The following is a 12619-nucleotide window of genomic DNA, read 5'->3' as shown; positions in this document are numbered from 1 at the left end:
ACAACCATGAGCATTTATAAAAATTACCTTAGATTAGGAAATGATCTATAAATAGCATTTGAAATATGTAACTCCGTAGAAAAAGGCATGAATAAAAAAGAATACAGCAAGTGTAACTATATATTCTTTTGTGGTTCCTGAGGAGGCCTATCTTTTAACACTATATTCATTACTTGCAGGTTTATATGAACATCATTTCTTACATTTACTTACATTTACTAAATTTACTTATAAAATTCTAACTTAAACACATGCACAGAAATGCTAAAACAGACTTGATCCATGTAAAAGCATTATAACAAGGTCTTAATAGTATAACTGCTCATGCTCCCGAAGACATGCTGCATTTCTTACATAAGCTGGAAAGTATCTGCCAAATAGAACATATGAAGCAAATTTTCCAAAAACGCAACTTCAAAAAAAATTAAAACCTTTATTATTTCACATTGAATTAACAGAATTTTCCATTTTCTTATATTATCTAGCTTTCCTGACACTATCTATTCAATTTTTTTTTTAAAGTCCTAAGTCCTTATTTTCTTATATTATCTAGCTTTCCTGACACTATCTATTCAATTTTTTTTTTTTTAAAGTCCTAAGTCCTTATTTAGGGCTGCTGTTAATAAAGGCTCATAGTCCAAACCCACTCCACCCGCTTTTTTTTTTTTGTTTTAAATAAAGTTTTACTGAAACACAGCCATGTTCACTCCTTTATGTACTTTCTATGGCTGCTTTTGCACTACAATGACATAGCTAAGTAATTTTGACAATGATGATTTGGCCTACAAAACCAAAACTACCACCATCTGGGCTTTCGCAGTGTAAGTTTGACAACTTCTGATGTAGGGTAATTAAAAAACTCTTGCATTTTGCAGTTTGAAAAGGGCATTCACATAGATGAACTCATTTAATCCCTATAGTTTCTGGGGTGCCTGGGTGGCTCAATTGTTAAGCATCTGCCTTCATTCAGCTCAGGTCATGATTCCAGGGTCTTGGGATCAAGCCCCACATCAGGCTCCCTGCCCAGCGGGAAGCCTGCTTCTCCCTCTCCCATTCCCCCCTGCTTGTGTTCCCTCTCTTGCTGTGTCTCTCTCTGTCAAATAAATAAATAAAATCTTAAAAAAAATCCCTATAGCTTTCACTACTAATTGAAAGTACCTGAAAATTCTAAAATCCCATATATGCACTACCACTTTTTCTCTTCCTTTGCTTTTACAGGCACTTACTTTGCTATCCCAACTTGTAGGCTGTCCTACTGGCCTAAATTTAACACTGAGTGTTCCCAGAAGGTTCAGTATTATTTGAAATATTCTGTACATATTTTTAATACATCTCAAAGAGCCAGAAATCATTTAAAATCATAATCATATGAATATTCACGAAACATCCTCACTAGGCTAAGAATGAACAGTACTTAATTTTCTCATCTGTGGTTTTTAGAGTTGCATATGAATTTTTTCTTCAATATCTCCAAAGATACTATTTTTACGTGTGTGTGCTATTTTTTTTTCTCCAAAGATACTGTTAATAGAAACAGTATAATTCAGTGGCAGACTAAAAGGTAGGGAAAACATTAATTAGCTGAACTTTATTTCAATTATCAGGAGAGGAAAACAGGTGACACTTAAAATTTTTTGGTTTATGTTTGGCCTCAATCTCTACCTTTGGACATTATATTACATTATTATGTATTCCCTTCCTGATGAGTAATTATTGAAGTCAAGAGCAAGAGCTGGAAGGAACATTACAAAGAAAAAGTTCAGGGACGCCTGGGTGGCTCAGTGGGTTAAAGCCTCTGCCTTCGGCTCAGGTCATGATCCCAGTGTCCTGGGATTGAGTCCCACATCAGGCTCCCTGCTCAGTGGGGAGCCTGTTTCTCCCTCTGCCTCTGCCTGCCATTCTGCCTGCTTGTGTGATCTCTCTCTCTGTCAAATAAATAAACAAAATCTTAAAAAAAAAAAAAAAAAAGACATTAAAAAAAAGAAAAAGTTCACAGAGGAGCAAATTTTGGAAAATATAATGCTGATATTCAATGATAATTCTTTAGCTAAATGTCTCTAAATAAAGCTGAAATTCTAAATTCTGGGGCTAGAGATGAAGATAATATGCAGTGATTCTATTTCTGAAGTTAACTATCATAGGATGAGCAAGATGAAAAATTATATAACCAAAATTGCCCAAGGGTAAAGAATATGACCTTTTTACCTTCCTGCCCCAAATGTACTGGTGGTTAGAGAGTAAAAGAAAAGGCTGCTTGAAAATAGTAGTCTTTGACATCCCCAACTTATGGTGCTGTTCTTAAAGATGCTAGACTTTCATTTTTAGGTTTCATTATCTGGAAATGTATGTAAACACTTTTTACTTTACTCCCACTAACTACAAATAATTACCTGCATTGTTGGACCTGAGGATAAGTTAATAAGGATGAAAGAAGAGTCATAATACTATTTGTTGAAGCTGTAAGATCATCTAGTTCCAGAAGAGCATCCCATAATGTATTTATAATGAAGGGTACCTATAAGATCAGTTATTAAGAAAACATTTATTTTACACAAAATATCCACAAGCCACACCAGATTGTAGCCCCTAATGATTCAAAAACATTTACAATCCCCATGCCTTTGACAGTACCAGTTTTGAGCAAAATTAAGGAGACATTACTTGCCTTTAGTAATTCTCTATTCCTCTTTAAATGCCACTCAACTCTACTTTGGCACTTCCCACTTCCCTTTCTTACCAGGCTCATAATGGAAGGGAGAATTCAGGAATTAAGATAGCCAATACTCCATTTTATGCCAATACTCTATTTTATGTAAAAAAACAAACTCTGAAAACAATACAGTGTACACACACAAGACATGACCCTCTGTGTAAAGTAACTTTAATATATTTAAAACAATACTAATCATCACGAAAAGACAAATTTAGTTTTTGAGCTTTTAAGTAAATACTGCTTGCTGCACTTCCAAATATATGTGTTCTGGTTTTAATAATAGATCGTAAAAGAGGCCATTTCAAAAAATGAAACCAGATTTAAAAAATCTAAAGCCAAAACCAAAATCAAAACAAAAAAAAGAATCCCGTATGTCTGAAAACCAGGAGTGAAATAAAGAAGAAATGGTTGTTTTATTCTCAAAGATGTTCCCTATGTATATTCTGTACATGAAAGGGAAGTGGATTAGTAGACAAAGTTCACTCCTTTCAAGGATAATATGTAAGTGAAATTGTACACATCAGAGCACAATCTATCATAAGAAAAATAGAGGATGCGGGATGCCCAGGTGGCTCAGTTGGTTAAGCATCTGCCTTCAGCTCAGGTCATGATCCCAGGGTCCTGGATTGAGTCCCACATCAGGCTCCCTGCTCAGTGGGGAGCCTGCTTCTCCCTCTGCCTGCTGCTCCCCCTGCTTGTGCTCACTCACTCTCTCACTCTTGCTCTCTCTCTGGCAAATAAATAAATAAAATCTTAAAAAAAAAATAGAGGATGGGGTGTCTGGCTGACTCAGACGGTAGAACATGACACTCTCAAACTCAGAGTTGTAAGTTTGAGCCCCATGTTATGTGTAGAGATTACTTAAAGATAAAATTAAAAAAAAAAAAAAAATGGAGGATGAAGGAGTAACAAATACTCAGTTTTTCCTAATACTCTATACCCCGAATGTAAACAAGCTCTGTAGAAGAAAATGCAAAAATATTTAATTTACCTTCTGTGTCTGAAGATACACAAGGCTTTCTACCACAGGTACTAATGATGCTGCAGCAACAGCTCTGACATCATCATCAAGGTCCTGAAGTCCTTCAATTATTCTAGTTAAGACTTTAGGCAATAAAGTATTAATTACATCCTGTAAAATAGTACATCAAAATAAATTAATTTTTTGCAATTAAATTATTGTGCTTAAACATTTTTTTTATTAAATTTACTATAAGAAAGCTTAAATCCTAATCTTTTTTTTTTTTTTTAAGTTAACTTATTTAAGTAATCTCTACACCCAACGTAGGGCTCGAATTCACAATCCTGAGATCACAAGTCACATACTCTTCTGACTGAGCCAGTCAGGCACCTCATGAATCCCAATCTTTATTAAAAAGGAATCACACGGGGCACCTGCGTGGCTGAGTCAGTTAAGCATCTGCCTTCAGCTCAGGTCATGATCTTGGGGTCCTGGGATTGAGCCCTGCATCAGGCTCCCTGCTGAGCAGGGAGTCTGCTTCTCCCTCTGGCTCCCCCCACCACTAGTGCTCACTCGCTCTCTAACAAATAAAAATTTAAAAAAAAAAAAAAAAGTCATATAAACAAAGAAAGAAAAATAACTTAATAGAAGCCTATGTGTAACTAATCCCATTTGAAAAAGACTACAACAGTATCAAGTACTTTATTATTCAATGTGGCTTAAAACATCAGAACATGTTTTCAAGGTAAGGCTATGTTGAGGTGCTGGAACCTCAGCTTCTATTCCTTATTCAACACCAAGATAACCAAAATCGGGCAGAGAAGAAGGCAGAAAAGCCATCCTTTCCTACTTCTCCTAACTCCAACCTATTTTTTCAATCTCCCCAAAAGAGCTAGCCCACCCAGGCTACTCGTATGATCCTACACTAGGAAACCTCCCCGAGAACTGGTCTTGCTATAAAACAGGAACAGGTTTTCAAACCTAACAAACCATCTTTTGATTTGTACTTTAATTCTTATTAGCTCCACCTAGTTCTTTTTTTTTTTTTTTTTAAGATTTTATTTATTTGACAGAGAGAGAGATCACAAATAGAGAGAGAGAGGAGGAAGCAGGCTCCCAGAGAGCCCGATGTGGGACTCGATCCCAGGACCCGGAGATCACGACCTGAGCTGAAGGCAGAGGCTTAACCCACTGAGCCACCCAGGCAGCCCCAACTCCACCTAGTTCTATGACACTACCTCAAGAAGGCAAATCTTGAAATACTGGCTTATCTGTAACATAAAGAATCTAGGAGCATTTCATATAATTAATGAAAGTAAACTAAGAGGGGGGAAAAACCTCTCCCATACATGTTTCAAAAACTGAAGTATTTACCTGACGAACTGCCAAAGCATACTTTATTCCTAGCAAACCACCATGCCTAACTTCCCACTGTTCTTGTGTAAGTAACTTAAGCAGCACATCCACAGTCTTATGAACTCCTGTTTCATTCATGTGTTTTAACACCACACCTAATGTCTGAGCACAAGTTTCACGAACTGGTGCCACAACCTATGAATGAGAAAGGAAGAAAACTCATATTTACAAAAAACTTTTTCTGTTGAATTTGAAATTTGATTGGGCAAAGCCTCCTTTTGGTGATACTTACTTCATCAGAAACAAAGTCTCCAAATCTGTCTAATGCAAAAACACAAAGGAGTCTAATAACTAAGTCTTCCAACCACTCTTGATGCTGCTGAATCATCTGTTAAAACAATCATTTTTTAGTTAACAGATCAAGATCGTACTTCATATTGGGGATTGAGGAAATATCAGGTCCAAAATCAAAACTAAAATATTGGGACAGACTATTTTAGTCTGACAATAACCAAAACATAGCATAGTCCCAATTACTACCTTTAATATTAACCACATCATATTTGTTGACTGATTAGGTTCAAACACCATACCAAAATCTTTAAAATTCATGAATTCTATTATGTTACTTGCACTCCAAAAGAAATTAAGAAACTACTCAAAGCTGCTCTGATTTCAATCTTATCTGTCATGTATCTATTATTTATCCTATTACCAGCATCTCATGCTACACCAATCATATTGCTTAGTGACCTCCAAACTATCCTCTTATTCCTTACTTTACTTCCCAATCCATTATATCCTGCTCAAATACTCCTGTTTCTACATATTTTTCCACTCAATGTTTCTGAACATCTTTCCCATAAACTCATTCTTTCTGTTAATAAACAGACTTCTTCCTAACCTTTTTACTTTCTTCCTCATATTCATCTTTCCATATTTCTTATTATTAACTATTTATCATTTCTATGTCATGGCCCAAACTCTGTAACTTCCCTGTCTTGGGAAAAGAAGCCAACTACTGAAACTTCGTAATAACCAGTCCTTTACTACACTTACCTCTTCTAAAGTGCTATCTCCCATTTTACCACCACTTTTTCCATGAGCTTTAAGGATTTCCCTAAGTCCAGTGCCAGCACCATGCCGAACCTAAAAACAAACAAGAAAAAAATGTCAGAGACTAAATGCTTAAAAAACTGAGTTTAACTTTTCTTCCATATGAAAATGGATATTAAATTTTTAAGAAATCAGAATAAACTCCAGCGACACTTCGAAAAAATGTTTTTCTTCTGTTCTCTAAGAAAAATTACATATATTAATTTCACAATTTGGTTATGTCAAATTGTTCTAAAATCAAACTAAGAACACAATTATTCTAAAATCCTTCTGGGGGGCGCCTGGGTGGCTCAGTGGGTTAAGCCTCTGCCTTCAGCTCAGGTCATGATCTCAGGGTCCTGGGATCGAGCCCCACATCGGGCTCTCTGCACAGCAGGGAGCCTGCTTCCCCCTCTCTCTCTGCCTGCTTCTCTGCCTACTTGTGATCTCTCTCTCTCTCTCTCTGTTGAATAAATCAATAAAATCTTTAAAAAAAAAATAAATAAAAATAAAAAAAATAAAATCCTTCTGGGATAATAATCTATTTGGCTGTCACTTCCCTACCCTTTATCTGCATTCAGCATTATCCTCTAAGTCCAACATCAATATTTTAGAAATATATATATTAAAACTGAGTTCCAAACCTACCAGGATAAATGTGAAAAGAAAATAATTCAACTGTCTCATGACTAATGCCTCACTGTCACCCCGTGGCTTTCTGAAGTGTCACTGAAAGAAGGAAACGGGCCACTGATGCTGCACTCACGTATTCAAGACTCAATTTAAGACTTGAATAACTTTAAACAGAAGTACACCAAGGAACAGAAATGCTAAAAGGTATTCCAAAGCGGTGCTTTTTAAATTACCCAGAAGCCAACCAATGCAGGACAGAATGCTTTGAGACCACCGATCCTCAACTTCAATTAGAGGTTTCACTTTCATCTCTTTTACATATTGGGATCTGATCAAGATTTATTTCTGACGGGCACCTGAGTGGCTCAGTGGGTTAAGCCTCTGCCTTCAGCTCAGGTCATGATCTCAGGGTCCTGGGATTGAGCCTCACATCAGGCTTTCTGCTCAGCAGGGAGCCTGCTTCCCCCTCTCTCTCTCTGCCTGCCTCTCTGCCTACTTGTGATCTCTGTCAAATAAATAAATAAAATCTTTAAAAAAAAAAGACATTTCTGAGACTGAAAGAAGTATTTCTGAGACTAAAAAGCTGGTTTGGAAACTACTGCTCTTAATCAAAACTGTCCACTTAAAAAAGAAGTTTTTACTATTTAGGAGAGATATGCAAGTCCTTATACTACAGCTAAAAAAAATGAAAAGAAATGAACAGTTCACTAAAGAAATATGACCAAAATGTGTATGAAAGATAAAAATCTGTCTCAAGTTTTCTACTTAGAAGGTGATTGATAGGAAGTGCCTGGGTCAGTGGTTCTGAGAGGTACACAAGGAAGAATAGGGACCCTAACAAAACAGACTGTGCTGGACGTGACTCCCTTTATTAGCGGAAAAAAAAAAAAAAAAAAAAAAAAGTAGAGCTGAGAGAAGCTGGAATAAAGAAATCTTACCTCCCAGGAGGGATTAAAAAGGTCATTGCAAAGTTCTTCACAAAAGCTTTCTAAAGGCCATTCATTTGTCTGAATAAGAAAAACAGAATTACTACTAATCCAAAAGATGTTTTATGCTAACGATTTAAGTAATTTAATAAAGTGTATTTATTTGTAGATCTAGTAATAATAGGCCTTAAAACTTTAAATAAATTTTTTACTAATGAGGTAAAGATCTTATAATAAAATTTCTCTCAATGGCTAGATTATTAAATACTATCTACCGACACATTAGCATGAAAAATTATAAACAATTTCAAAAGACACCTTAGCACATTTCAATAGTACCTCTTCAATTAAGGAAGAACTGTCTGGAATATTATCAATCAAGACTTTGGAATCATTTGCAGACTGATTAATAACAACATTTGCTATTTTTCGTCTCTTTTCTTCTGGTTCCCCATCAGTGCTATCATTGCTAAAAAATAAAACGCACCATTTAAAAAAGTGAATAAGGAATAATGTGAACCACAAAGAACATAAGAGAATTCATCATCTGAACAAATGTTTTGCCATATTCTACTTATACGGTTTGCTTAAAATTTCATATACCAAATAAGATTAACCACTTAAAAAGTTTTGAGTAAAATATATTCTCCTAAAAATATATAATGTATATATATTTATATTTATATTTTCCTACCCTCACTGCTAAATGTAAACTAGGTCTGTGAATTCTTGCTTTCAAACTGAATCTCAAATCTAACAAGTCTTTTTTACTTCTTCTCAACAACCAGCTCTTCTCCTTTTTAATCTGTCTTGGTCTAACAACCTAAATCTGGCCCAGCATAATTTTACTAGGCTTTTGTACCCTGGAGGAACTAATACACTGAGTAACATACTATAATCATACTAGTTCTTGAAAAAATAGAGGTAACTGACTAATGAAAAATGTTTCCAGAAAATTGGAGGAAATACTATTTTATGACTGGAACAAAAATACTGAGGCTAGCCTCAGTAAATAGTATAGTAAAGCATTACAAAAGAGAAGGCAAATAAAAACTATTTTATTCAATATTAACAGAAAGGACAATTAGCACAGTTAAGGTATACACAGCATTATTCTCTATAAATATCCTCCCCATCTTAATGATTTATTTGACCATTTTTTCTAAAGGTGATGAAAGAAATCTGACCCTCCTGAATATCATTCCTAATTATTATTCCCCTAATTCACTCCCTATTATTCTTCCCCTAGCTCTCTCCAATATAGCCACACTGGTTGGTCATCATACTGCCCTTGAAACTGCTAAGCATGTTTCTCCTTCCAGGCATTTGCCCTTGCTCTTCCTCTACTTAGAATGTGTTTTCCAAATATTCATAGGACTGGCATCCTCACTTCTTTCTGATCTTTAATGAAAAGCCACCTCTGTGAATCCCTCTCTGACCATCCTACCTAAAATTTCAAACTCCCCACAAAACATTTCACATGTTCCTTCCTTGTTTTCTCTCCTTTGTCTTTCTTGACCCTTATCATTAACATGATATATGCATATATACACAGTATATTTACTTATTTGTATTCTTTTTTCTAAAAGATTTTATTTTGGGGGTGCCTGGGTGGCTCAGTCGGTTAAGCTAATCGTCTGCCTTCAGCTCAGGTCATGATCCCAAAGTCCTGGGACTGAGCCCCACATTGGGCTCCCTGCTCAGTGAGAAGCTTGCTTCTCCCTCTCCCTCGGCCTCTTTCCCAACCCCCACTTGTGCTCTCTTTCTCAAATAAATAAAATCATTGAAAAAAAAAAAAAAAAAGATTTTACTTTTAAGTAATCTCTACACCTAACGTGGGGCTTGAACTTACAACCCAGAAATGAAGAGTTGCATGCTATACTGAATGACCCAGCCGGATGCCCCTCTTCTTCCTCATTTATTTTTCCCTCTAGAATACAAGCTCCATGAAGGCAGAATTCATATCTATTTTATTCATCAATGCATCCTGAGGGCCTAAAACAGTATCTAGCACTTACAAGGCAGTCATAAATATTTGTGGAACGAATGAATTATAAACTCTGAAAAATAAGGTCAAACTATTTCAATATTCAAATATTTATAAATGTGCTTATATGAACAAAGCCAATAGAAACATTAATTACTATAAACAATCCTAGTAAGTTGTTCACTTAAAAGACTTTGTAGTTTAATAAAGCTTCATAAAATTTTCATACTAAAAAAACCCCCTACCAAACAAAAAAACAATTTAACCCCAAGTAAAAATGTATAGCAAGTAGATTTTTGTTATTTATTCCCCCTTTGTGCCTAGTCTTTAAATAAATGCCGTGGACACTTACTTTTTAGCTTTATATGAATGGAAAAAACAAAAGGTTCTGTCACCTGCAAAAAAGCTTTTTAAGTTCTCATGCATTTAATTTATCCTTTACTCAAACACTTCTAGACCACCACTAAAGATCCTGATTCAACACAGCTAAGTGGAGCATCAAAAACAGTATTTTAGTACATTCCTCAAAGTGCTTCAGAAGAAGGTTGTTTTGAACTACTCTTAGAAATGCTGTTCCAGGGGCACCTGGGTGGCTCAGTGGGTTAAGCCTCTGCCTTCAGCTCAGGTCATGATCTCGGGGTCCTGGGTTTGAGCCCCACATCAGGGTCTCTGCTTGGCAGGGAGCCTGCTTTGTCCTCTCTCTCTCTGCCTACTCGTGATCTCTCTCTGTCAAATAAATAAATAAAATCTTTTATGAAAAAAAAAAAAAAAAAAAAAAAGAAATGCTGTTCCATGGTGCAGCCACTTTGGAAAACAGTGTGGAGATTCCTCAAGAAATTAAAAATAGAGCTTCCCTATGACCCTGCAATTGCACTACTGGGTATTTACCCCATTTTCTTATATTATCTAGCTTTCCTGACACTATCTATTCAATTTTTTTTTTAAAGTCCTAAGTCCTTATTTTCTTATATTATCTAGCTTTCCTGACACTATCTATTCAATTTTTTTTTTTTTAAAGTCCTAAGTCCTTATTTAGGGCTGCTGTTAATAAAGGCTCATAGTCCAAACCCACTCCACCCGCTTTTTTTTTTTTGTTTTAAATAAAGTTTTACTGAAACACAGCCATGTTCACTCCTTTATGTACTTTCTATGGCTGCTTTTGCACTACAATGACATAGCTAAGTAATTTTGACAATGATGATTTGGCCTACAAAACCAAAACTACCACCATCTGGGCTTTCGCAGTGTAAGTTTGACAACTTCTGATGTAGGGTAATTAAAAAACTCTTGCATTTTGCAGTTTGAAAAGGGCATTCACATAGATGAACTCATTTAATCCCTATAGTTTCTGGGGTGCCTGGGTGGCTCAATTGTTAAGCATCTGCCTTCATTCAGCTCAGGTCATGATTCCAGGGTCTTGGGATCAAGCCCCACATCAGGCTCCCTGCCCAGCGGGAAGCCTGCTTCTCCCTCTCCCATTCCCCCCTGCTTGTGTTCCCTCTCTTGCTGTGTCTCTCTCTGTCAAATAAATAAATAAAATCTTAAAAAAAATCCCTATAGCTTTCACTACTAATTGAAAGTACCTGAAAATTCTAAAATCCCATATATGCACTACCACTTTTTCTCTTCCTTTGCTTTTACAGGCACTTACTTTGCTATCCCAACTTGTAGGCTGTCCTACTGGCCTAAATTTAACACTGAGTGTTCCCAGAAGGTTCAGTATTATTTGAAATATTCTGTACATATTTTTAATACATCTCAAAGAGCCAGAAATCATTTAAAATCATAATCATATGAATATTCACGAAACATCCTCACTAGGCTAAGAATGAACAGTACTTAATTTTCTCATCTGTGGTTTTTAGAGTTGCATATGAATTTTTTCTTCAATATCTCCAAAGATACTATTTTTACGTGTGTGTGCTATTTTTTTTTCTCCAAAGATACTGTTAATAGAAACAGTATAATTCAGTGGCAGACTAAAAGGTAGGGAAAACATTAATTAGCTGAACTTTATTTCAATTATCAGGAGAGGAAAACAGGTGACACTTAAAATTTTTGGTTTATGTTTGGCCTCAATCTCTACCTTTGGACATTATATTACATTATTATGTATTCCCTTCCTGATGAGTAATTATTGAAGTCAAGAGCAAGAGCTGGAAGGAACATTACAAAGAAAAAGTTCAGGGACGCCTGGGTGGCTCAGTGGGTTAAAGCCTCTGCCTTCGGCTCAGGTCATGATCCCAGTGTCCTGGGATTGAGTCCCACATCAGGCTCCCTGCTCAGTGGGGAGCCTGTTTCTCCCTCTGCCTCTGCCTGCCATTCTGCCTGCTTGTGTGATCTCTCTCTCTGTCAAATAAATAAACAAAATCTTAAAAAAAAAAAAAAAAAAGACATTAAAAAAAAGAAAAAGTTCACAGAGGAGCAAATTTTGGAAAATATAATGCTGATATTCAATGATAATTCTTTAGCTAAATGTCTCTAAATAAAGCTGAAATTCTAAATTCTGGGGCTAGAGATGAAGATAATATGCAGTGATTCTATTTCTGAAGTTAACTATCATAGGATGAGCAAGATGAAAAATTATATAACCAAAATTGCCCAAGGGTAAAGAATATGACCTTTTTACCTTCCTGCCCCAAATGTACTGGTGGTTAGAGAGTAAAAGAAAAGGCTGCTTGAAAATAGTAGTCTTTGACATCCCCAACTTATGGTGCTGTTCTTAAAGATGCTAGACTTTCATTTTTAGGTTTCATTATCTGGAAATGTATGTAAACACTTTTTACTTTACTCCCACTAACTACAAATAATTACCTGCATTGTTGGACCTGAGGATAAGTTAATAAGGATGAAAGAAGAGTCATAATACTATTTGTTGAAGCTGTAAGATCATCTAGTTCCAGAAGAGCATCCCATAATGTATTTATAATGAAGGGTACCTATAAGAT

At 35.8% G+C, this 12619-nt stretch overlaps 1 protein-coding gene across 1 annotated transcript in view; it reads right to left on the bottom strand.

Annotated features, from left to right (window-relative positions):
* LOC111144755 (B-TFIID TATA-box binding protein associated factor 1) overlaps positions 1-12619 on the bottom strand; it is a 111048-nt gene that overhangs the window by 55011 nt on the left and 43418 nt on the right. Inside the window, exon 13 of the mRNA XM_022499193.1 lies at positions 12486-12610. Coding sequence (XP_022354901.1) covers positions 12486-12610 — 125 coding nt within the window. The remainder of the gene's footprint in view (positions 1-12485; positions 12611-12619) is intronic.

This window comes from Enhydra lutris, unplaced genomic scaffold (assembly GCF_002288905.1).
Source record: "Enhydra lutris kenyoni isolate GAN:26980312 unplaced genomic scaffold, ASM228890v2 scaffoldscaffold12, whole genome shotgun sequence".
In the NCBI taxonomy this organism is placed as follows: Eukaryota; Metazoa; Chordata; class Mammalia; order Carnivora; family Mustelidae; genus Enhydra; species Enhydra lutris.
This window is presented reverse-complemented; position numbering and strand designations above follow the sequence as displayed.